General features: G+C 43.2%; 1 protein-coding gene across 4 annotated transcripts in view; it reads right to left on the bottom strand.

Annotated features, from left to right (window-relative positions):
• Nucleotides 1–27,483, bottom strand: part of tiam2a (TIAM Rac1 associated GEF 2a) — a 107,850-nt gene that overhangs the window by 42,794 nt on the left and 37,573 nt on the right. For 3 of the 4 annotated variants that reach the window (XM_070546728.1, XM_070546731.1, XM_070546729.1), the window contains exons 2-3: nt 4,036–4,121; nt 2,407–3,564 (exon numbers count right to left, since the gene is read on the bottom strand). In XM_070546728.1, coding sequence (XP_070402829.1) covers nt 2,407–3,558 — 1,152 coding nt within the window. In that variant the 5' untranslated portion in view covers nt 3,559–3,564; nt 4,036–4,121. Of the gene's footprint in view, nt 1–2,406; nt 3,565–4,035; nt 4,122–7,252; nt 7,390–27,483 lie in introns of those variants that run through there. The other variant, XM_070546730.1, reaches the window with a different exon arrangement.

Genomic DNA, 27,483 nt, shown 5'->3' with positions numbered 1-27,483 from the left:
CAAACTGTGATTAAATGCGTTAATTTCTTTAACGCCTAATTTTTTTCTAATTAATAATAATAATTAACGCGTTAAAGTCCCGGCCCTAATAAAAACGCATCCTAATTTTCTCCACATTGGGACACAAATCTGTACCAACATTCTGTCAATTATCCCAAAAGCACGTAATCAGCTCCTCTTGAACCTTTTTGAAACTTGAGCCTCTAAATGTTCAGGAAGCTGGGAAAGTGGGACACCTCCTCCAACAGACTGAAACCCTCCAAGCTCAGACAAGTTCACAACATTTGACATCTTGGTGTGGCTTCCTAATTCTCTGAATGAACACTTGATGGAATTGCATCCTTTTATCCCTAATGACAGCCTAACTACACTTGACTAGGCTGCAGCGTCGACTCACCCTCCAGCAGCAGAGCAGAGAACTCTCAACGAGCAGATGCACAAGTTTGAACTAGAAGACTGACTTCTAAATCATTTTTCTTACAACACCGAGCTTATGCGTACTTTTCAGGGCGGCAGCAGGCTCCAAGAGCTCAGTATTTGAGTTTATTAACCACCTGCCACCATGACATATACAGTATTTATAGGAACATCTATGGGAAAATATACTGTTACTCTTTTCTAAGATCTCCCCAGTTGAAGCAGCCCAGATTAACTGCTGCTCCTCCCACCCCCACCCCAGCTGTTTTTTATTAGACAGGTTCTTGGTCTTTGGCATCTGGGTCACAAAGTGACCTTTTAAATCCACAGGCTCAGGTGGAGGGAAACCAGGGCAGGAAGGGCTCCTGATTTCAGCAGGACTGCTGAAAGGAGGCTGTGTGGGTGGATATATGGCAAGAAATAAAACATACAAAAAGTGTTTTCTCAAATTGTGGTCACCATTTAACCCAACCTGTAATAAAACTGATCGAACATGAAGTTATTCCGATTTTCCTGAAATTTCTCCAGTTAACGATGCAATCAAAGATGTTTTTCTGGGGCATTTTTGCCATTTTGGTTGAAATGCTTTTCACATACTGACGGCAACCAATTAACTCAGCCTTTAGCTGCCATAATAAACTGTTATACGGTGATGTGGGTGCATTATGTTGGGAAAAGTTGCCAAAGGAAGACATATCAAAAACGTAACTGAGACCTCTGGGACAAGAATTGCAGATTCTTGTATTCTGAAGATGCGGCTTGGTGCCTGTAGAAAGGAGGTTGTGTATTTTCTAAAAGCTTGCCTAAACGGCAAGAAAAATGTCTCTTATCCACCTTTAAGAACCAGCACATGATCGTACTTTAGCACAGAGAATTAGGGGAATGATGGAGACTGCCAGTCTGGTCCTAGAGGGTTAGGAATCAGTGCCTTAAGCATTTTCTTTAGGATAATCTGATGTTTTGAGCATAAAGAGAAGCTCGGATTTTCCTAAATCTACCCAGAAGAAAAAGCCTTCTGAATACTGTAACTGTTGCATTTTTTTCTGTTGTTTTGCTGCAACACCCAGCTGACTGAGCATAAATCCCTATTAGAAGATTTACTCCCTACAGAGGGTGAGGGGAGCCCAGAAAAGCTGCACCAGAACAACCAAAGTTCCTTCATTAACATTAGCGGAGGGGTGAGGTTAAACCTTGAGCTTGGATTTCGTTTCACTCTGCAGAGCCTCTCAAAGGCTTACAGCTATCCTCTTGGCAGAACGCAAACGCCATTTTTTAAAGTTTTACAAGGTAGAGCTAAAAGAATTAATGCAGAAACAACTGCTTTCAACCCTCGGAGACGAGAGTGGGACACGGGTTCAGGCTCAGTTTAAACAAATGTTTTCTGTCAATAAACAAAAGTAGGACTGTAGAGCGGCCAAGAAAACTCACGAGCACCAAAAACAAACGTGAGCAACATTAAATCAGGCCATACTTTTGTCTAAGCTCTCCTCCGACCTGTGCCGACACAATGCAAGGATTATTTTACTCCTGGGAAATCACGTTACTACTCATTTCTCTAATAGCGGCTAGCTTAAATGTTCCAGAGCTTTGGTAAACAACGTAATAATCACAAACCTTTCAAACCTGCAAAAGTGAGTAAACGATTCCTTAATTAAAATACATACATGTTTTAAAATTGTCCACCCAGAAAGTGTAACCATGGCACCTGCGTATCAGCCCCTCGCTCCTCTTCCCTGCAGGATCAGCCATGTCTTGCATTGGCTGCCTTACAAATTTGATTTCTCATCTCCCCACTGTGTCCTGATCTCAGACAGCTGGTGTTGTGATGCTAAAGAACCAGAGGACGGTGGTTGGTTCCCAGCCATGCCAGGACTACCACTGTGATCCAAACACAGATGACCCTGAGCTCAAACTTCTAAACAAGAAGCATTTTTCCATCTAAATTTAACACAAAAGCCACCAAACTAAACTCATCCTGTCAAAACTCACCTGAGACTTTTTCTTCTTGCGGCTGAGGCTGCCTGTCCAATCACTGAAGCGTCTGATGCGACTTTTAATGGAGTCCTTCTTATGGAAGGCAAATTCGTGCCCACTCGTCTCCTGGTGAGACGTCTGGTCGCTAATGGTGTGTGCTTTGGGCCTGCGACAAGGCAGGGTGTATGACAAGTAATGGTGAGATTCTGGGCATTCCTCCTCCAAAGGAACGTCCATTATGGAAGCAAAGGAGGCCCGGTGTGCTTTCTGCCCCATCATAGGCTGTTGTAACTGCAACAAGTCACTGGTTGTGGGGAACGTTGCAGCCATTGCAGAGTCCCTATAAAGGTTTGTAATGGATTCAGAGGTGGACTGCTCTGTAAACGTGTCAAGCTGGTGAATGGGGGAGTTTGCTAATGTCCTACTAGCAGAGCAAGGTTGGTCCTGCTCAACAAGCTCTGTACTGGGTCCCCACGGGGAGTCATACCAGGAGCCTTCGGAGCTCAGCGAGCTTCCTTTGCTGGTTCTGGCTGTAGAGGAGGTAGAGGCTGGTGGTGGACCACTGCGGTGGACTTCCTGCCTACTTCCACTGGAACCAGGCAGGCTGGGATTGGAGGCGGATTCTAATTTGGGGGAAAACTTGAGCAGTTGAACGGGACCAGAGGCCTCATCCAGGAGAAGCGTGTTGCCTGAGGTGTTGGTGAACTCCACCCTGAGAGTACCATCCTTCTTGATGACCACCCTTGGACTGCTCTGCTCTTCTAAAACCTCGTGGTCGTCACTGTGTCCTTTAAGAGCGAGCCCATTGAGCGCAGCTCCGTATGGATTCTCCTCATAGTCATCCGACTCGTGCCGTCTTCGTAGACCACATCCAGGGGATCGATACCAGCGATGTTCACTTGCGGCGCCTGTTGCTCTCTTGGAGACAAAGTCACAGTGTTGGGCAGAGAAAGACAGCCTGCTCTTAGGAGGTGACAGGCATCTAGGGCCAACACACCTAGCCTTATACCCTGAGCCCAGTGAGGCGTTTTTCCACCACATGTGTGGAGACAAAACGTCATCTTTGGTTGAGTTGAGCTTCTGTGAATATGGCTTCTGTTTCTTAGGGAAAATGAAGCTAGTGCCTTTTGGACCATCGATGCTGTATTGGCTCTCTGAATTCCCCATCCTGGACTGGAAAAACACAGGAAAACATAAAGCACAAACTGGCTGGAAAACATGCGGGAATCAACAGAAGCTTTGTAAAATTCAGAACTGTGCAAAAGATTAAAGCACCCCCAAATTCTGTACAATGTCCTTATAAGGAACCAAAGCTTATAGCCTCAGGCTTTCTGAAGGCATTTTAGACTCAACTTTGGCAGCTTTTTGAATCACAATGTTGACTAAATTTTTGAATTTGGGAGCTTTGAACTTTGATTGAGAGACAGGTCAGAGTTTTAAACTAAGAATTTTCACTTTCAAAGGCAAAAATCTGTTCAAAACTCACGAGAGTCGTTTGAAAATCTTCAGAAACACAAAGAACTAAAGCTTCACTTCACTAGAGGCAAATTATCAAGTGATTATCAATTAAATAAACAAAAGTTTAAACTTAAAGAAATTACTCAAATTGAGGCTATTAAATGATTTGTAAGCTGGAAACCTCACCTGTCCAACGGTCTTGTTTCACTCTGGACCCGTTATTGGAAACCTCATTTCTCAAGACCACCTCATTCCTCTGTCGTCCTGCTCACCTGAAACACAAACAAAGGAGACTTGGTCTCTTTCCACTGCACCGTAATTTCATTTAAGTGATGAGTCCATGTTTGATGAAAGGTGTGCAACCTAAAGAGCAGACTTAATCCCCAGCTCTTTGCTGAGGATAGTGATTGGCACCAAGTGTTTGTGTCAGAGATTAACAAATCAGAACAACAGAACACGAGGCTTTCTTGGAAAATTATCTTGAGATTTGCACATGAAAATTTAACCAATTTACAAATATTCTAAATATTTGACTATGGAGGGACGCGTTTCGTTTGTCACCTTGGATGAACTCTAAACTCAGGCCTTCCAGTAAAGCTGCAAAACTCTGTACACCTCTCAGCCGTTCCAAACCAAACATGTTGCATTTTTCCACCTCAAAAATAAACGACACTGTGTTTCATCAGGTTTGGGAAAGTTCTTCAAAGCCAACTACACTTTAACCGCCGGTTTATTTTTAAACCTTGGAATCCTCGCTCCCCCCCCCCCCCACTCATCACTGCCAAATCCATCCGAGAGCACGATCCAGGAGTGATATTTGCAGACAAACCGAGGGTCTTGTGGCATCTTGACGTGTGTGTAACGCAATCTACCTGCACACATGTTGCTCAGACTCAGAGACGGCTTTCAACTGGAGCTAACGCCGCTAAGCCGAGCAGCACACGTACAGCATGTGTACGGCTACAGTGTAAATATCCAACTGTCAAAAGCCCTGACCTTCTGGATTAGCTGCAGCATTACGACAAGATTTTAATTGCTTCTGTTTGACTGTGAGGTGACAATTAAACATCGTTAAGAAGTTTTGTGAACACCTTACATGTTTAAGGGGTTGCAAAGGTCAAGGACGTGGTAAAGATCCAGTTACGAAACAAACAAACAAACAAACCACCAGCTGATGATTCTCTCCTCCTGCAGTTGCTTTAGACGATAGGAAGTCCAGTTGTAACCATAGAACGACCTACCTAACCATCACTCTGCACAGATCAGAGGATTACCTTCATGAGCTGTAATAAGTCACCGAATGTGAGCAGAACCGACACAGGGAGACAACCTATAATTCTGAAACCGCCTATTAGGACAGCTCTCTTGCTGTTACACCAATAATTTTCATCTTTGCCACAAAGATTGTGCCGGAGCCATGGTGCCAATAAACCCTAGACAAGGGACTGAGGTGGAAGCGTTATGGTTACATAGTGATCGAGTGGGTTTAACATTTCTGTTCCCTTTTCTAGCAAAAAAAGAAATGGTGTTACCATCACTATGTATGTAAACTGATGAGGAAGCTAAAGCATGGTTCTGAATGCCTCTGCATGAATGAAAAGTGCTTTCTGATTCCATTTCTTGAATGAAGACTGAGAAAGCAGCTGCCGGCTGCACCAAGAGTCAACATAAAGCCGGTTGTCGAACGTGTCACAGTGTCTGCTTTCTCTTAACATCACTACTGATGCTTTTGTTGTAGTTTAATCAGACTAAGCATGAGTTTGAAAGGCTCAAAGGCGTGCCAACAACACAAACCCTAAGACGTGCACATTTGCCTTCTGCTGCAAGTAGAACTGGCGTATTGTTGGCTTTTTTTTTAGAGAACAACAAGACAAGTCTTCCTTTTTTGCAGCAAACCGCTGTGCCCAGTCTTGAACTCTCCCTCCCTCTTTCCCTTCAGGCCTCTGTTCTCATCAAAAAGACTTCCTACAGGCCATCTGCTCCAAGGCCAAGGGACCACTGCCACCCCGGCGTGCCTCGGCACACCCCATGACCTGGCATTCTTCTCACTCTGCCCCTACGTGACTCCTACGAAAGCCCCATGTTTAGTCTGTCTCAAAGCTGGAATACCAACAAAAAAATGGACCACACCTTGGTATTGTATAAACACAGAAGGTGCCTGAAAATTAAGGACGTAACTCTTTTTCCTTCATGGAGACCACCTTGTATTTGCTGAACTACTTCACAACTTCCCTTGAGCGGTAGGAATCTGACTCTCACGTCTTTGAATTTGAACTTGCAGCAGGAACAAACTACAAACACAGCAGTGTGAACGAAGACAATCCCCAGAGAAATGACCCTCAAGGCAACTTCTCGATGCTGTTGGTGCATTTTATTTTACTTACTCTGCTACAAAACCTTAAGACACACAGATATTTGACTTTTCAGAGGTAGTAGAGGAAGTTGAGCCACAACGTTTGAGAGATTTTTGAATAAAAACCACAAATGAGACATGCAAAGCAAACGAAAACAAAGCACCGTGCTTTTTGAGATACATAGTAAGAGAGCTATGAGGTGATTTGTTGTTGGTAGGAACTGAACTGCCTCCCTTCTGTCAAATCAAATCCCAGTGGACTCTTATCACTTTCCTCTGCTACTGCTACGACAACAAACTCCTTAAAGCAACAGGGCTCTTCACGATTCCCCAAAAACAACCAACAAGTTCCTTCAGCACCTCAAAAACAAAAGAACGTGGTAAAAAAACGATGTTCCTGGATCCAACAGCCAGCCCAACTGCTGCTGCGATTGTGTCATACCAATGAGATTTAAAGCATCCCACAGTAGTTTACTTGTGAGTAGAAACCTATGAATCACTCACTGAAAGCTCATATTACCGAGTGGTGGATCCAGCCAAAACCACCAACATCCATCACAGTGCTTGTTTGGTGTCTTTGGGACCTTTTCATTATACAATTTGAAGATTTGGCTCCTGAACAAAAAGTGATATAGCAGAAAGATTTATACACGTGTACCACCACCATTCCAGGGCGATGCCAAGAAAATGAAAGTGTTTCCAAACACTTCAAGTTTCTGCGCTTCCAAGAAAACTCAGATGCGAAAAGTTGTTCAAACTCAGTTATTCTCAAATGATTGTAAGTCAGACAAAAGCAGGCTGAAAGGCCTGAAACGCATCAGCAGAGACGATAAAGTTGAAGGCTGAAAGGCCACTTCAGGGTATCACAAGGCTACATGCTGAAGGCTCGCACAGCGAAGTGGGTCATAGATAAACCGTCTGCTGGATTTAAACGGGACTAAAAAGTTCTCACGAGTAAACACACCTGGATAATAGGAAACAACCTCTTCCTCCAGTAAACAGAGGAAACAAAAGGATAGAGAGATAAAACGAGTGCAGAACATGGCTTACCTCTGTGACTCCAGCTTTAATCTACAAGCTCTTTGAAGAGCTTGCAAAGGAGGAACCTAGCTGCTGTTCTCTGAATCTCAAAGTGGATTCTCTCTGCCGGTGAGTTTTCGCCACACACACACACACACACACACACACACACACACACACACACTGCATCTGACTCAGACACACTGGAGAACACGTGGAAACTCCTTCCCCTCCCGGCTTTGGAGGAGCAGCGAATCACAACCCTCCCTGGCTGACTAGTTGAAGTCAGCGCCAAGAGGAAAAGCCAGTGAGTAAGGGTGGAAAAAGTGAGAAGAGCTCGCTCAGAAAGACAGCAAGATGTTTTATAGCTTTCATTCATTAAGAGTCTCCACGAGTCAGATGTGTTGTTTTTCCAGCATCCAGCTTTTCCATTGGCTGGGAGGAGGATGCAAGACTCAAGAGCAGCCAAAGGAGCGTTATTTTTATTTTTTTCAGAGCAGTTTGAGGTGATTGGGTGAGACTAGCTGGCGTGTAAGGGCTGCAGCCCAGCATGGGAGGCACTGTGGCGGGCGCAATGACTGGAGCCCTTGTCTGACCCTAAATACCACAGAGACCCCAGGAGGAGGCTGAAGACGCAGCCAGCAACAGAAAGAAAGTGTGCGTCCAAGTGTGCACGAGTGAGGGTATGAAGAAAGGACAAGAGTGATTAGAGGTGATCAAGAGCAGGGATGGAAAAAGGAGTTACACAGAAGGGAACTAGAGTCGAATCAGCTTTGATGGATTTCTGGGGTGCAGAGAACCTCAAATATGGGCCAAAATGGCATCGCTTTCAATTATTTAAAAATAAAAGAAGCGGCAGAACTTTTCTTCAAAATCCCATTCCTTCAGTGTTGTGACTGAGCCTTATCCAAGCGGAGCCTAACTGGAGACCGCCGTCAGTCTCAAAGCCCACACATGCCTCCATTTCTCTATGGACCACATAACTGTGGTCGCTCAGTCAAACTGGACCCTGCTCAGAAAGCCACACGAGAACACAAAACGGCACCGGAGCGCTTTTAAAGCTGCTGCGAGCGCTTCTGAAAGCCTGTATTGCTCAGAAAATGTGACTCTATCAGCGCCTGCAAATGGAAAACATCACAACCGAACGTCAAATTGGGTTCTTTACTAGAAAACCATCACGGCCTGAATAGCTATTCAAAGTCATATCCAAGCCGTGCTGCACGAGCAGCTGTGGAATAGCCTCCCATCAGCCTGCTGCTTGACATGGAGACATCAGCCCAAGGACATCATATCAGCAGGACTAAACGACATTGTTAACGGCACAATGGATCTCGTGGCCTGTCTGAGATCTTCTCAAAAGCTTTTGTCCTCCTTTAGCTGCAAGCTGCCTAAAAGGTTGGTCAACACCATGCCTGGGGTGGCTACGTGGCATGAAAAGAGAAAGGGGTGGGCCAATGTGTTGCATATTCATACAGAGCAGGTGGTGGGTCTAATTCCACCTAGCCAAATCGTCCGACCCCTAATCATGATCAATTAAGGCTCCAATAAGCTCCTCTCTCCAGAGTCGGATTAAATCCCGATATATTCAAGCCCTCGGCATCTGACTCACATTCCTGAGTGTTTTTTATTCGTGCCTTCAACCTCTAAAGGAATGCAACGAGGGTCAACTTGCACTAAATGGTGATAATGGAAGAAAAACAGATAGTTTGGACTTCGTGTCACCTTGGAATACAAAAGAAGAAAACTGCAAGAAAAAAGTATCCGATTGTTGTGTTCTGACACAAAGTTCAAGGATTTTATCGGGATAATGCTTTGAAATCCGCTCTGACACTAAAGTCTCGATGACTTCTGATGACCTTTTGTCACTTAAATCCACATCTCTTGTAATCTCCTCTTCCTGATGTTCTGTATTGCTTAAGATGGGATTCATTTGCCTTCAGTAAGAGAATCTTTGCAGCGTTTAATAAAGATTTCTTCCTAGATTCTAACAAAAATCCAGGTTCAACTTGAAAAACAATAGAAGAATTAAAACAACATTTTCTGATTTCAGACTAGATTGAAGTCTCTCTCTCTCTCTCTCTCTCTCTCTCTCTCTCTCTCTCTCTCTCTCTCTCTCTCTCTCTCTCTCTCTCTCTCTCTCTCTCTCTCTCTCTCTCTCTCTCTCTCTCTCTCTCTCTCTCTCTCTCTCTCTCTCTCTCTCTCTCTCTCTCTCTCTCTCTCTCTCTCTCTCTCTCTCTCTCTCTCTCTCTCTCTCTCTCTCTCTCTCTCTCTCTCTCTCTCTCTCTCTCTCTCTCTCTCTCTCTCTCTCTCTCTCTCTCTCTCTCTCTCTCTCTCTCTCTCTCTCTCTCTCTCTCTCTCTGAGGAATTTCTACAAACTAATCTCTAAGAATGTCTGGAATTTCTGTTTTTATCCTGTGATTCCAGTCTTTGCTGAGTGGATGGTGCATCCCCAGACAGAAATCCTAACTAAAATCAGAGCTAGCAGCCATATTTGATGACACCTTGGTTAAAACTACAACATGTGTGTGTTTTTCAGTCCTACTGCTCTCACACCCGGTTTAGCCACTCCACAGTTTTATTAACTACAGTCAAACATCTGTCCCAATAAGGTGCTGTTGTAGACATCTTAACCTTCCGAGTAAATTATTCCCTTTATGCAAAACACATTCATCATGTTACGTTTAATCTTGGGCCGATTACTTGTCTGACGGATGGGACAGAGGAAGAGCATCGGGGAAGAGTCGGGCAGAGAAAAATGCGTTTTCACTCAGCTTGCTGATATTTCACGTCTCAGTTACAAACAGCGGGACGGAGCCACGGTCGTGGCTGGAGGCCGTTTATGCTTAGATACCATTGATTATCGTCCTCACTGGGGGATGCTGGTCTGCAGCAATTTAGGAACAAAACATCCACCGGAGGGAAAGAAATCATCTTAATTGCTGATATTAGTAGCAATTAGTAGAGTTCCTCACAAAGAGGGATGGGTTTGAAATATCAAGTGTCTGGATTTGAAATTATTGACGCGTGTGTGTGTGTGTGTGTGTGTGTGTGTGTGTGTGTGTGTGTGTGTGTGTGTGTGTGTGTGTGTGTGTGTGTGTGTGTGTGTGTGTGTGTGTGTGTGCGTGTGTGTGTGTGTGTGTGTGTGTGTGTGTGTGTGTGTGTGTGTGTGTGTGTGTGTGTGAGAGAGAGAGAGGGGGGGGGGGACAGATGGAATTTACTTAAGCTGCAGTGCTTTGAATCAGGGTGAAAGGTCAAAGCTTTTGTTTGACCCTGGGTTCCACCCTTAAATGCAAACCATCCTTCAAGCTAAAGCTTAAAGAATAAAAACTTAAAATACTTTCACCTAAATAAGTTTTAGATTTCTTTTTCAGAGAGATTACATCGGTTATTCGAGGATGTGCCGCTGAGTGCCAGTTTTCAGACGTGAGAGACTGTGTGCAACATGAACCAGACGTTTTATACACGTGTGTGTGTGTTACTATTAATAACTATATAACCTTAACACCAACATCTACTAAAGGTGACTGGACACTGACTGCTGACATCCTCAAGGGGGTGTCAGTGTCCACCTACAGCTAGTGCTTGGGAATGACCCATGTGGGAATTTATGAGTTAAAAATAAAAATAAATAATAAAATAAAGTGCGAGATACATCTTCTAAACAGCTGGTTGGAAATCAGCTAAACAGCTTTTCTGCTATTTTGACAGCTTAATGATCAGACGAAGGTCATTTTGAGGGTTAAACATGTGAAGGAAGATGAAACACACACTCACACACTGGACTCCTTCCTAAATGGCTAAATCTGCCGGTTCCGGCAATTTGGCCGGATTGAAGCACGATCGGCGTCTGTGTAAGAGTAACGAGGTTTTCTCATGCAGTCCACTCACAACATAAAGCTAAACCTTCCATGTCGCTGGACTTGGGAAGTCAGAGTTCAGAGAGTCAAAAGGCAGGCGGTGCAAATATGTGAAGAGTCAAGGAAGAGACCTGGAGGCCGGGAGGAAAACAAACACCTCACCCTGCTCGGGAGAGATGGGCAGAGTGTGACAGCTTCTTCATTCAAAAGGAGAGGAGAGATATCCAATTATCTCCCACCAGATAAGAGATGAGGCAGAAAAAGTGCCTTTGAGGAACCCAGAAGGGTTCAGAAAAAGCTTTAAATCCCTTTTTCATAAAGAAAAGAACTTTTTAAAACAGTGATTCTGCATCGTGATTATCCCAGTAACACACACCTGCGTTTAAACACACCTATGCTGGATTATCTCCACTGGAAGTGACTGTTGCTGTCCTGTGTGTGCTGCAGGATTATCCGTCTCATGCTACGTAGTGTGAGTGATTAAAATCTCGTTATCATAGCTACGGCCACAGTACGGTGCTGTGGTGGCCATGTGAGACACGGCGACGGCTTCCAGAGGTGATCCATCAGAGATCATTGACCGCTGCACAGAGAAATTCAGACACAGGTGTCGGACGCGTGGTGTCACGCAGGAGTTGAGCGAAACAACTGGGAGCCGAGGATTTGGGAGCCGCCAGACACGTTCAAAATCCAGCATTTGGAAAGAATGGACTATGAAGAATAAATCAATTCACCTGCTGTTGAAAGGGATAAAATGAAGCTTTCAGAGCCTTCAAAACAAAATGACATGCAGCTGGTGAGGACAGCTCTATCTGGGGTAGTAGGGCACAGCACGCAACCAAACCCTCGTTCCATCCCTGCAGACAAACACATGCCTGCAAAGCTGGCACTTTCTGCTGCAAGCGTCTGCACTCAGATGCTTTGTGGGCATTTTTCTCTGTGAGAGAGAGTGTGTGTGAGTGTGAGTGTGAAGGAGGAGGTGACGCCAAGTCCCATCCATCACTGCCACAGGCATGCATTAATCCCTTTCTGCATTCTCAAGGAGCTCTGATGCCAAAAGGGAGTTTGTGGCCTCCCTCACGTTGGACAGGGCACAGCTGCCTATTATACCCACTGTACGGCTATACTTTACTCAAAATTTGTTTGGTGCAGGGGAGAGCTGATGAATCATGTGATTTAAGCTCGAGAGCCAGAGGAAAAAACGAGAAACTTCCGAGCCAAACGGAGCCATGTGTTCCCGAGTAACCATCAGACTTTTACGGTCTGTTAAAAACCCGAGTGCAGATAGCAGTCAGGTTAAATACAACATGAATCACTCAGGTCACTCTGATCAACTGCTAATGTAAGCAGGTGACCTTACATGTGATGAATAGGAGGGAAATAAAAAAATAACAGCTAAAGCTGGCAATAGCTCAGAACTCTCAACACGGTTTATTCATCACAGTCGTGCCTGCTTAAGCCTATAACCGTGACAACCTGACAGGAAAAAGCCACAGCGGAGCTCTAAGTGTATTAGTGGTGGTTAGACAAGTCTGGGCCCGTCTGGTTGGTCCACTCATTGTGCTCGAGGTTAGCAGACAACAAAGCGGCTGATGTTCAGGGTCTATTAGGAGCCATTACCTGAAACTATTACTGCTGTTATTCATGCCTGCCTTTGATCACATCTGACAAGTTAGTTTTTAGTTAAAAGTTCGGGTTTGACGTTTCCGGTTAGAATTTTTTATGCATGGGAACAAAATCAAACAAGCTGTAATTGAAGGTGCACCGATCCTGGTTTGGAGGCCGACAACGAATTCTGTACAACTTGTACCTGGGTGACATCACACTGGCAATGGTGAGGTTATGGGCCAGGAATTTTGTATAATAAGACAGGCCGAGCACCATCACTGATCTGGAAAGTCTGGCATTTAAAAGAAATTCAAGAAAAATAAAAAATGGGGTTAACAACAATTATTGCAGTAAAATTAAAATAATCAGTCGCTTCAATTTTATATGGTAAAAATTGCATTTATGGACCACCTTGAGTCACAACAGTGGAAGAATGTGTTGACAGTGGCGAGGAAATAGGCTCGTAGAAGCTAACCATTAGCATTAGCATCTCCACATTTAGCTTGTTATTTGGTGAGCTAAAAGATCAAGACCAAACAAACACAGCGGACGAGTCACATTGCTGTTGGCCAATCAGAGGCGAGATGTTCACATATCTTTAATATTAATGGGTAAGACTCGTAGTCCTGTCGTTTACTGCCTCCCCCAACCAACTACTTCCTGAAACAAAAGCTTCAAAGCGTTTTTCCTTAAAGAACGACTCAAGATTTTGATTTAGAGACCAAAGTAAATGTATTGAAAGAACAATTTTAGCCCCAATTTAAGATAAATCTAGATCAGCTAAAATTAGAATTACTAGGTATACTAGAATAACTATTGGCCCTAAAAACCTAAACCAGTGCTTCTCTGTGACTTGTTAAGGATGTGGACTTGATGTTAGACTTTCTTGACAAGTGCTAAACAATGACTATTATTCTGCATCAAAACAAGATCATGAAATTGCCTAAAATTTGAGTCATGAATGCATAAAAAGCTGTTAACCAAGCGGACTGCAGCCTGCTGACCGGCTGAAGATGGAACGATAAAGCCGTTGTCAGCATCAGGCTGAGGACCTACATCGGAGCTCAGTAAACACAGGACCAAAGACTGCACGGCTAAATAAACCATCCTGCAGGTGAGATCACCTGTTTACATCAGTCGGTCTGTAACTAAAGCCTGCAAATATAAATGTTTATGTACGGTCAGCATATAAATGTCACTTCATGTTTAAGGAGCCTTCTATAAGTATGTTCCTAACTTATAGTTGGAAACATACTTTAGGTGTGGATGTTCAGTTATGTCTGATCATTATTCCAGATTAGGGTTGTCACGGTATGAAAATTTAACCTCACGGTTATTGTGACCAAAATTATCACGGTTTTCGGTATTATCGCGGTATTTTTTAAACGGTGTTGCATATGTTCAGAAAGCATTGATAGTCCTGTTCTACACAAACTGAAATAGTTCTGAAAAGGTTTAACAGTGTTTATTAAACCTAAAATAACACAAAGCCTTAGCAAAAGTGCAACTTTTCACAAGTAAAGGAACAAATAGCTTATTTTTCTGGAACATGTTACAGTAGTCAGTGCAGGTTTAAATTATACAAATCCAAACATTCAAAACATAAACAATATGTAAACAAATCAAAGAAACACCACTTGTTTTCTCATATACTTGTTTTCTTCATTATCAAAATGAAAATCTAAAACTCCAGTCCACACTTGACTTGAGCACTGTACAAGTCAACCTTAAAAAAATATATGTATTTAAAATAAATAGCCACTTTAAACAAATTACTAAAATAACTACTACACTATGTAATCAAATCCAAATGTTCAAGTATAAATGGCATTGAATAAGTAAACAAATCAATGACAAGGAACTAATTGTATATTTCTCTTCATCATCAACAAATAAGATGCATCATCCAGCAACAGGGTGTCCGTGACACGGTTTAAATGCTGGCAGAGGACGCTGCGGCTGCAGTATATAGTGACTCGTTGTATTCTCCCTCAACCAAAAGTCCTCACGTCATGCATTTAAGCTAAAATGCTAATGTTATCTTACCTTGCACTGGCTGTAGAGACGTGGGTGATGGTCACGCAGATGTGCCATGAGATTTGAAGTGTTGCTGCCTTCTGCAGACACTTGTTTCCTGCACGTTCTGCAAACGGGATAGCAGTCTTCTATTAACTGTCCCTCAGCGTTTTTCAGAAATCCAAAATATGCCCATACTTCCGATTTAGTCTTCTTTGAGGGCTGATGGATGTCCTGGGCGCTCCTTCGGTCATTATTTCAGCTTCAAAGTTTTGGTGCCGTTGCAAACTAAACAGTGCGTGTGCGCGCCGCGGGAACTTCAGCTGAAGCGACGGTGGCTGGTAAGGGTCACCGCGCTGAAACCGCGGCAACGGTAAACCCACCGAGATAATTTAGTTTTTTTAAAACTGGACGGTTATTTTTATTGTCAACTTTTTTACCGGGTTTTACCGCTATACCGGTTACCGTGACAACCCTATTCCAGATGACTAACCTCCTTCAGACATGGCCAAATCCAGTGTGAGCTGAAGCAGTTCACACATTTTGCCTGCAGAAATGTAACAAACCCGTTCAACACCCGCAGCTGGTGGGACCTTTTTTTCTTGTTGATGAGTATTGGCACAAATCTGGCAATAAGATATACATCAAAATGCAGATCGGACGAGAAGATGTATTGCAATACTAAAAGCCAGACAATATTTTAGTTTTTATACTGAATTTAGTTGGAAAACTCTTCTCAAATGCTTCGAAGATGCAGGCGGTGTTATCCCGAAATCTTGTTGTTCCTTCAGGATGAAGGCGGTAAAAACTGCTGCCAACTAATGGTTGGAGTTGGAATTTCACCACAGAAAAGTAAGTGTTTGCATGTAAATTCTCCAAAAAATCAACACATATTGATTCAGAAACATAGGGCATAATATCGTGATGTTTCGTCCATCCATCCATCCATTTTCATCCACTTATCCAGAGTCGGGTCACAGGGGCAGTTGCCTATGTCGAGAGGCCCAGACATCCCTCCCCCCAGCCACTTGGGCCAGCTCCTCTGGGGGAATCCCAAGGAGTTCCCTGGCCAGGTGAGAGACATAGTCCCTCCAACGTGTCCTGGGTCTACCTTTAGGCCTCTTCCCGGTTGGACGTGCCCGGAAAACCTCACCAGGGAGGCCCATATCAGAGGGCCTGGTACCCCATACCCCCAGAGTACCCCCCACAGGGCCCCCCGAGGGACGTGGTCAAACGCCTTCTCCAAATCCACAAAACACATGTAGACTGATTGGGCACCCTCCAGGATCCCCCTAAGGGTATAGAGCTGGTCCAGTGTTCCACGGCCAGGACGAAAACCACATTGCTCCTCCTGAATCTGAGGTTCAACAATCTGACGGACCCTCCTCCCCAGAACCCCTGAATAGACCTTACCAGGAAGGCTCAGGAGTGGGATCCCCTGTAGTTGGAACACACACACACCCCCGCCCTTTTTTTTTTAAATAAGGGAACAACCACCCCGGTCTGCCCGTCCAGACACAGTGATGCTTCAGTGTATTGATATTTTCTTACATTCCTACTCTGCACAATCCATAAAAAACAAAAACTACCACAGGTTAGGATGCAATTCACTAAAATACACAGAAGGTGCTGCAACACCTGATAGAGGGAAACAGATCTTAAACCTCCAAATTCCAACAGGAAGATCTATTAAGTTCATGTTACATGAAAATCAAGTCGAGATTAAATTTTTATTGCTGAATTACAAAAAAAAAAAAAACTACCTGGCAGCCATTATCGACATGTAATCCGCAACAGGTGCTAGACAAAAAGCACTGTGTGGAGAAAAACACACAAAAACAACAAAGACTGAACCAGTTTTAGTCTTCACTGGGATGAAAAGCCACGTGAACTCGCTTGAAAAGTCGCAGGCACATCGGCGGAAACCAAACTCCTTTGTGTTATCCTGCAAAGCCTTTTGAGTAAGGAATGTGGTCCGTAAATGACTGATAAAACAAACAAGTCTCCACTGGCACCTAATGGCACCTCATCTACGGGCATGTCAAACCGAGCTAAACGCTAGCAGCTGGGCCACACGTGCACCTTGTTTTACAGACATGATTAAATTAAGTCCCCACCCGTCTGGCCAAACTCATTATTATCCCATCTATATAGGGAGGCTCAAGAATGTCAATGAGGATCAGGCTCACAGTGCTGTGGTCACGCACAGAGTATAGGAAGAAACGTTCACATCATCAGACAGTAAATCAGCAACATGTTCCAGCTGACAGGCTTTCTTTTCAGAGTTTGAAAAATTACAGGCCACTTCTGGATTTTTATTCATTAACAGGGAATTCCTCTGCTAATTGAGCTGGTGCTTGCAGGGCGGATGTGACAGGGAGGCTGTGGCCCCACAGGACAAGCTGGGAGGGAGAATCGACAGGCAGATGCTCGAACCAGCGGAGGTCTCAAAGGGTCAAACTGCTCCATTACGAAAGGATAAGGGCGGCATTTATTCACAGGCTTCTCCTCCTGAACAGGGATGGGTTTGGAGAGAACAGGGCTGAATACTTTAACCCTTGAGGCAAACGGGCGACCACAAACTACCCACAGTTTCTCTCGTTACCAACTACAGTTCCAGTAAAACCCACAAAAACAGAGCAGCATTAAAATCACGGACAGTAGTGATCGAAGAATATGAGACATTCAGACATGATTAGCCTCTTGATTGACGGAGAGAACGCGTGGCGTTCAGACGATCCTCCTCGCCAAGACAAACACACTGCAGCCCACTTGAGAAAGTGGTGATAACCACAGAGGCGTGTGACAGTTTAAACAATCAAACCTGACCTAACTTGTCATCTTGTGCAGTATGCAAAGCCACTTTGTCTCACACTACATCAAAGGGGCGTTTTTATGCCATGTGGCTAACTGAACCTCATAGCACAAAACATTAAACAGGATGATATAGATGCTAGTCGGAAAGAGTGACTGCAGTTTTCCAGCTTGTTAAAATTCCTGCCTGTGGCACAGTATGATAGCATAATTGGCAAAAACAGCAGGCATGTCTGGGACCAAACATGAACACCCCAGCTAGACACATATCACCGTTGTTTTAGAGAAGCTACCCACTGACTAATGGCCCACTTTCTTGTGGACCACATTTAAAGACCAGCCGAGCATGTTAGATAATGGAACAGACGAAGCTGAGATGTGTTCCGTGTCATTTACTACAAATAAACGTCTAAGTCAAAGGAAAGTGACACGAAACTATTAATACAACATGACCGAGTACGCTCAGCTTCCAGCCTTCCAACGATTATTTTAACAGCTGGGGAAAACCCAGTTCATGGTGGTTCTTAACACTGTTATTAGCTTAAGGCTCTGCATGCTAGATTTGACCTATGCACTGTAAAATATCATTATTAGTATTTTTAAAAAGCAACCACAGGTTTCCAGTACAGACAATTTCTCCACGAGCACACCTAAGGGGTTGCTGCGTAATACAAAAACCACTCACACACAGAATTACCACAGAAGAGCAACACGAGAGCCTAAAGAGACAAGAATTGGCTTCCAAAACAACTTTAACACCATCTCAATGGCTCTTAAAGTCATCCTTTTACACTCAGAGTCTTTGCAAGGCAGAAATAGACATTTAGGATAGGGAAAAAGCACTTGCCTTTAAAAAAATGTCATGTAGAAAAGCCCCAGGTGAGCACTTGAGACGGATCAGGGAAATTATTGTGTTCTAGTCATAGTTTGTATTGACAGTGAAGATTAATTGCCCGAATGCGGATGCCAAAGTGTATATCCGCTGGATGTCAGTGGGTTGAGTGACACAACATCACTCACCGATTAGTCAGCAGTCAGGGTGCGCTCCTCGGATCACTAACCTCAAGAGGCTGCGAATAAATGACTTCACCCTCCGAAGGGGAAATCATTTAGAACGGATTACATCAGAGCTGTACATCAGATCCTGTCAAATATCAAGGAGTTTATTTGTCTTTGATATGCAGGGAAGCATCTGTCATGAAAGCGGGTGAAGATCAAAAATGCCAACAGGCAGTACAGTCGCAGCGACTCCAGCAAAATGCAAACTAACACAGACGTCCTCATTTTTAGGCAAAAAATAATAATAATAATAATGCAAACCCAAACCCAAAGGTTGCTGTGCAACATATTTGCCACTTAGCACCACATTTAAAGACCAGCCAAATCCTAGGCGTACAATGGGGGTATATGCACATCCCATTCTGTTGCAGACTGTGAGAACTTTCTGTCTTTCTTTGTGGACAAAGTCAATAAGGTTAGATCTAGCATCGCTCCTTCAGCCTTATCGCTGCCTCTCCCGTCTCCAACCCGATCTGTCATCCTAGATAGCATTGCTCCTGTTTCTTTGCCTGAGTTAACCAAACTAGTTAACTCTATGAAGACCTCTGCATGCCCCCTCGACATCTTACCCTCATCTTTGTTTAAAAGTGCTTTTCAGTCCATCGGTCCCAGCGTGCTCTCTATAATTAATGCTTCTCTGGTTTCTGGTCAGGTCCCTGCTTACTTTAAGAACGCTGTAATCCACCCGCTTTTTAAAAAACCGAGTCTCGACACCTCTCTCCATAGCAGCTTCAGACCCATCTCTAAACTTCTGTTCATCTCCAAGATCTTGGAAAAGGTTGTGGCTAAACAACTCACAGCTGCTCTTGATGAACATAACATCTATGATGGCTTCCAGTCAGGTTTTTGTAGAGCTCATTCTACTGAAACAGCTCTTCTTAGGGTCTCTAATGACCTTCTGACTCACAGTGATGCAGGGGACTGTTCTGTTCTGGTCCTGCTGGACCTGACTGCAGCCTTTGACACTGTTGACCATCACCTGCTACTTGAGAGGCTGAGAGACTGGGTAGGCCTATCAGGATCTGCTCTGGAGTGGTTCTTCTCTTATCTTTCTGAGCGCTCTTTTTCTGTGGCCGTCTCCAAGTTTAGGTCCTCCACCACCTCTCTTACCCATGGTGTCCCACAAGGTTCTGTGCTGGGGCCTCTGCTCTTCCTCCTCTATCTGCTCCCTCTTCAGCAGATCCTGAGCTCCTTCAAAGGAATCTCCTACCATCTTTATGCAGATGACATCTCCTTTAAGCCCCATGAGATGTCTAAGCTGCAGCTGTTACACACCTGCTTAGACTCTATCAAAACCTGGATGGCTGGGAGCTTTCTACAGCTGAATGAAGATAAGACTGAGATCCTCATCTGTGCCCCAGACAAGCTGGTTCCTAAAGTCAGAGACTCTCTTGGTCAGCTTGCTTCTCACACCAAACCTTCCGTCAGGAATCTTGGCATGACCTTTGACCCAGCTCTCACCCTGGATTCTCATGTCAGTTCTTTTGTTCGCTCTTCCTTCTTCCATCTCAGGAACATTGCTAAGCTGAGTCCCATTCTGTCCCACTCTGAACTTGAGACAGTTCTCCACACCTTCATCTCCTCACGCTTAGACTACTGTAACTCTCTTTTCACGTGTCTGAGCAGAACCTCCCTGAACCGTCTGCAGGTGGTTCAGAATGCCTGTGCTCGGCTTCTGACCAAGTCCTCCAAACACACCCACATCACCCCACCTCTCCTCCAGCTTCATTGGCTGCCAGTCAACTTCAGGGTTCATTTCAAGATCCTGGTTCTGGTTTATAGGGCCTTACATGGACAAGCACCATCTTACATTTGTGATCTTCTCAGTCCCTACACCCCCAGCAGGTCCCTGAGGTCCAGTGATCAAAGCCTACTGTTTGTGCAGCACCAGGCTAAAGACCAAAGGTGACAGAACATCTGCTGCTGTGGCCCCCAGACTCTGGAACTCTCTCCCCCTGAGCCTGAGATCAGTGGACTCAGTGGTCTCCTTTAAAAAGCAGCTGAAGACTCACTTGTTCAAGCTGGCTTTTGGATGACCTTCTTCACCTCTCTCTCTTTATTCTGCTCTCCCCACCTATTCCACCTTCCTCAGGATCCACTGATTTCCCTCTTTCCTATTCACTCTCTCTCTCTTTCTTTACATTTTTTAATCACAATTGTCTTTTCTTTGCTCATTTAAAATATATGTTTAACAATTTTCTAAATTCTTTTTTATATTTTTACGTTTTTTGTTTTTGTGAAGCGCCTCGTGATTTTTACCTTGAGAGGCGCTATAGAAATTATACTTTCTTCTTGTTCTTCTTCCCATGTACTTGTGAGTCTGTTGTTCCCCTTTGACCCTAAAGTGTAGAACCTCTGTATAGACAAGCAAAGGAACGCGTTAGAAAAGCCAGCAATGGTTCTGTTGAGTGTTTCACACAAATAGAAAGATGGAGTATTTCTGTGAGATGACCCTTACAGCTAGAGAGCATGAAAAGTCTCAAAGGATACGAGATGAAGAGGGGTCACTGTGCCACGAGGTATGAAAAAATAAAGACCAAGTGAAGAGCACTTATTTGTAATTTTATTCTTACCAGGAAATATTAAGGTCTATAAGACAAAGGCATGATAGCACGATTTAACCAATGAAATACTACAGTTGTATTTAGGGCTGAACAATACATCGCAAATATATCGTTATCACGATATCAGCATGCACAATATGTATATCGCAAATAACAGATAAATATCACAATGAATGGTCAGCTCAAACGTTTGCTACACATAATGCATTCTGTCAATCAAACAAAAGCATGATTTTTTTTAACAAATCATATTGAGCTCTTCACCCATTTGGCAAACTGGGTGGGTTTTCATAGGTTAGACGCCCGCCCCCTAGGTGGACGGCACTTAATTTGGATGGTTAGCAAACACCTGAGTTAGCTTCGTTCTGCTCTTTCTGCTGATTCTGCTTTTCCCGGGATTCATCATTAATCCCAGAGGGAAATTAGAGTAAGCTTGACGCTCCCATATTCCAGTTAGAACTGACAAAGCTGCTCGGATGAGAAGCAAAACATCTTCAAGAAACCAATGAAATGCAGTTGCCTTCTTTTGAACTCTTTGGATTACCATGACCTGGATGGACCTTCACCAGCACGTTGGAGCAGTTTATTCTTAGTCATTTAATTCTTGGAACACAATAAGCCTCACACCAAAGCTCTGAGCCTGGCAGAACATGACTCAGCAAACTGAAACCGAGACCAGCAAAAGGTCAGCGTGCTGTGACGCTCCTTGTGTCTGACTCCTAATTTGTCCAGTAAAATAAAGAAACACCATTGTAATTATTTAGTTCAATGTAAGAAAATAGTTTTTTAAAACCATGGCCTCCAGAATGCGCTTAGCACGCAATCGCAAGCAGCGCTGTGTATTTGATGCCAGACGGTCCGCTTTGCAACAAGTTCTGAGTCTGACGGACATTCCAGCTGTCACCCCACTCTCTTTTACTTTTTGTTCATAAATGTCACGAGTGGGACTTTTGTTGTGCATCAGAATTATTTTAAAAAGAGTAGACGGAAATAGCGTTATTATTTATAGAGCGGGGACAAATGTTTGTGTGCATCCGCAGGGGAGGGGGGGTTGGTTTCCTGTTAACCGGCTATTAACCATTAAGGAGCGTCAATAGCCGGTTAAAGAAATTTTGGTAAACGTGCATCCCTAAAGCACGGCTGTTGGGGGTGGTATAAATCGGACTCTAGACACCCATGTTGGAGTGGACAATATGACACAGCTATATTTATTCCATACATTTTGCCAGTGGTAAAACATCCCACGAGATTGACGAGCAGATACTAGCAAAGCTCTCAGGAGGCCGCAGTGTAAACGAAGCGGACCCGCTGATCTCGGCCAAACAGCATTCCTATTCAAATGTGGATGAAAAAAAGGTTTTAACCAGAGGTATCTCAAAAATGAGAGACACAAATAATAACCAAAGTAAGAGTAAAAAATAAAAGTACTTTGAGAAAATATTACCATTAGACATGGTTCAGTTACCATTACTTATCAATGCCATTCCCACTTTGCTACCAACATTGATGAATGATAAATGATCCGCACTTGTATAGCGCCTCTCAGAGTAAGGACTCCAAAGCGCTTTACACTACAGTGTATCATTCATCCATTCACACACACATTCACACACTGATGGTGATGAGCTACGATGTAGCCACAGCTGCCCTGGGGCGCACTGACAGAGGCGATTCACAGTGAGATGCAGACTTAAAACTTTCCCATAACAAATTTCATGTCTTTCATTTAAGAAAGGAAGCTGATTGGAGCGCTTGGCTCCAGCAGCTATTATAAAATCAAAAAAGAGCTAAGCGACAAATCGAGACCCACCTGTGGAACCAGGATTGGGACAATATTACTCTTAACTTGTACCAAGTTTTGTAACTTGTAATATGTTTTGTTGCTGTGAGTTTTTTTTTGTAGCATGTAATTCTCATTTTGTAACATGTAACTTCGATACGCAACATGAAACTTTTACTTTGTAACTTGCAAAAAACAATCAATGTACAAGTGTAGCGTCACCGAAGGTCCTCTAATTTGTGGCAAAGGGCACATCTACCCAGCTGGGTCAAACAGTACTTTTAAATCCACAGATTAAACAAGGAGCCACGATGTCTGCTCAAGATCATATCCATATCTGCTGCTGTTCCATCCCAGGAGGAGGACACTTCAAGTCACGATGATAGTAATTGGATGATATTAATAAAATATATTTGATTTTATTACTGTTTATGAAAATCATCAAAATGATCACTTGGTTCAGTATAATGATATTTTAATTAAATGAAATGAATTATTATGCGTTGGGATAATAATGACTAATTATAATAATGATTATGATGACAGTAAAAGATGTGTTCAGCAAAGAAGGTCAGTTCACCTTATCCACCTAACACAGAGTCCAGATAAACGATAACTGCAACACATGTTTTTGACGCATGATCAAAGCTTTCTTGCTGGGAGAGTGGGAGTGTCCTGAGAGCTTTGTAAACTGTAACCATCACCAGCTTCAAGTCAGTTCTTGAACAAACACCACGGAGGAAGGGAACGGCCGTCCCTAAACCTCCACCTGCTGTTTCTGTCACGCCGACAAGAAAAGCTAAGTATAAACGAAACTGTAACCAGCTAACGAAGACTCTACCCAGAGTCATTGATCTCTGAGTTAAGTTAAGACGAGAACGTCCATCCGCAAACACTCGACACCTGTGTACCCGGCGACATCTCTGGACCAGATGATCGGACACTTGCGTCTCCCCTGCCGGACCGAGTGTCATCTTGGATGAACAACATCCTCCTGATCTCCGGATCCACAAGAAAGTCTCCATTTGGGTGAGGTAGAACACGGGAATGCGTTTGATGCTGTTTTCTCTAAGTTAAAAGACTCAGTTAGCCGCAAAACATCATTTTCATCCAGAATGCTTCCTCTCTCCCTGAAAGAAACTTTCTAATAATTCCATTCACGCATCCAAACTCGTAATTTTCATTTAGCTTCCATCCAGCCACAGGTTTGCCTTTAAAACAAGTTTAATATCAAAGCTGTTAAAAATTGTCATTAAATTGTCGTTTATAATTGTCGCTTCAAATCTTTAAGTTTAAAATTGTTAGTAATAAATTTCTTCGTTTTTAAACTTGCCTCATTATTGAAACGAAACACAGAAAAGGTATGATAGTTCTAGTTATTTGAAAGCAAAGATTCCTAGCTTCTGATTCAAAATAACTTCTGCTATTAAATTTAATTATCTAAATTAAACATTAATCCTTGGATTAAAATTAGACCAAACAGGTTGGTGTATGAACTTAGATCGATGCATAAGTATCCGGGATATTTATACATGAACTAAGCCTCATAGGTTGATCTGATTGGTCATTTTTCGGAATCTCCAACTGAACAGCAACAGAGATGATTCCAGTGTGTAGTTTAATTCTCTACACAAGTTTCAAATCACAACTTTCGAAACACAAATCTCAGTCTACAGTTACAAAACTTAAGTCTACAAGTACAAAACATTTTGTCCCAGTTCTAGCTTGCTTCCAACAGGAATTGTCTTCAAAAAGGAATCCAAGACTCATGATTGGTTGGTCAGACAAAGCCTGCCATTGGTTCTTTGGGAAGGAAGCTAGAATTGGGACAAAATGTTTTGTACTTGTAGACTTAAGTTTTGTAACTGTAGACTGGGATGTGTGTTTTGAGAGTTGTGATTTGAAACTTGTACATTGATTGTTTTCTGCAAGTTACAAAATGAAAGTTTCATGTTACGTACCAAATGTTACGTGTTACAAAACATGTTACAGGTTACAAAGCTTGGTACAAGTTACATGTAATATTGTCCCAATCCTAATTCCATACCCACCTCTCCAATGATACAGGAAAGTTTGAGTACATTAATGGCCCCCCTTGTAAATTCAGCTCATGGTGCGCCGCACCTCCGACCATCACGTTAAGAGAGACGACCTTATAGTTTTTCTGCGTGGAGAGATTTGATAATCCACTGACATGACTGTAACCCCAATAGCTGCTCTGAGGCTGCATTAATATTGCAAACAGTCCCAAGATGCAACAATCCAGGCATCAACATTCTTTGTGTAACCACGGCGATAGAGGCAATCTGACTCGGCTTGGTGCTAGTTGTCATAAATAAGATGAAATTGGGGAGAAATCCTTATGTCAAATTGGTAATGTCATGCAAAAATATTACCTCCAAATCACAGCCGGATAAATGATCCTGTAAGCCTTTTAGTCCAGCACTTCCAACCCATCCAGACAGTAATCGTGTTTCTGGTTCTACCTGAACACGAACATATGGACCTTTAAATGTTTTAGACATTGTTATAATCAGGGCTGCCAACTTTTGGACATTTCAAAGAGTGAGACGGGGTCATGGGGTTGGGAGCGGACAATTCGGCGACCGTTTAGAGCGGGCGGGGGTGGATTAATATTGAGACTTTGTGCTCTACTTTTTATTTATTTATTTCTACTCAGTACGGAAGAGAATTAGAGCCACTGACAAGAAAGAAAAGAAAGACAATTCTTACTTTTTTTATCAGAATTCAGACTTTTAATCTCGGAATTCTGGGAAAAAAGTCAGAATTCTCTTTTTCTTTTTTCATTTCAGTGGCCCTAATACTCTTCCGTACCTCTGACTTTACAGAGGGAACTGACCTTTGTTTAATAAAAATTTTATTTTCGTGAGGAAAATTAACATCCAACTTTCCTGAACTTCTTTACATTATCTATCTATCAATCTATCCATCTATCTATCCTCTAGAAGGCGCTATATCAAATACAGAGTATTTATTTATATTTCATTTATTTATATCTATCTATCAGCAGTAAAGAGGTACAGTCAGCTACATGTCACAAATGTCATACAGGCCCTTTAAATTATAATTAATGTAAATGTTTTAAAATTCCATCTAGGGGTGGGCAATATCATGTCATTCATAATATTACCAGTTATTATTTATTCCAACAAAATAAATCTATCATGTTAAGCTGACTTCATGATGTAGCTGCATCCACTAAACAGAGGATTATGTTCATGTGGGTCATCAGCATGAAGTTATTGAAGTTATGAAAGCAAACATGGCTGGAATCAGTTTTACTGTAATCTGTGTCTCTAAGTGTGTGTGTGCTGCTGTAATGAGTGGATGTCCCCACTGAGGGACTAATAAAATTTACTCTATTCTATTTTCATATCAGCCAGTAGGGAAAAAAAACATTTGAGGAATTTTGGCCTTTCCAGGCTTCCGTACAAGTAACCTGGTATGGAGCAGAGGTTTGTCTCACAAACAGGAGAAACACACTGGTGGTGAAGCGGTGAATAAAACATTAGGCTTCATCGCGTCACCAATAATTATCAGGTTTTTTAATAAGCCCTACACACCGTGCGTGATGCGTGTTTGGGGAGTGCGGGCGCTGGTTTAGTGTGTGTTTCACGCTCAGTGCGTGAGAGTTGGCAGCCCTGTACGTCAACGGCAGCCCACACACAAGCTGCCCAGCTGCTGCTTGGCTGATAAGCTACCGTTCCCTTAACGCTGATGAAGTTATGCACAAATTACACCAATTAACTAATTAAAAGTCTAAAAAACTGTGACATGTGTAACAACTTTTTTTCTTTGCTCTTTTATCTTGACAAGTGTTACAATGAGGCCATTTTCTCTTTAGCAGCTGAAAACTGTCAACTCAATATGCCTTGACGACGATATCACCCCGGGAAATAAGCCAGCTATGCTCTTTGGAGAAAGGTATTCCGAAGGAAGCTGGTTTTTAGCGTGCTTGCTGAGTGGAGCCCAGGCTTTCAGGTGACCTAAAGCAAGCGAGACCCAGTTTTTGTTTACGCTGGCCAGTCTCCAAACAAATGAACCAACATGACAAAGTCTGGAAACTGGGAAGTGGAGAAAAGACGTATCTTTCCCAGAGATCAAACCACCAGCTGTTCAAAGTAGGGCTAGTGGAGAGAAGTGCTAATGAGGCTGAAAATGTTCCCCTCCAAAGAAATCTGTCTGTTGCATGGCCAGAGAAACTGTGTGGACAATGGAAAGACATGATCCAAACACATCACTACAGCTTTTGATTATTAATGGAATAGAAACAACATTTGCGTCTGTAGTAGGGCTGGACAATAATTCAATAGTTCAATATATCCAGCGACAGACATGTGGTGCGATAGGAAAAAAATAGGTCGATAAAACTTTGATAAAAAAAGTTTCCTTTTTTCAATATAACCTATCAGGTAGCAGCATACTAGACTCACCACTAAAGACTGAGTCATGCGTCTGCGTCAGTGCGGAGACACGCAACGCCATTATCTGTCCTTGCGGGCCTCCTGGAGAGCCCCACAAGGACGGACAGAGTCGAGCTCT

The sequence above is a fragment of the Nothobranchius furzeri genome, chromosome 18 (assembly GCF_043380555.1).
Source record: "Nothobranchius furzeri strain GRZ-AD chromosome 18, NfurGRZ-RIMD1, whole genome shotgun sequence".
Taxonomy (NCBI): domain Eukaryota; kingdom Metazoa; phylum Chordata; class Actinopteri; order Cyprinodontiformes; family Nothobranchiidae; genus Nothobranchius; species Nothobranchius furzeri.
This window is presented reverse-complemented; position numbering and strand designations above follow the sequence as displayed.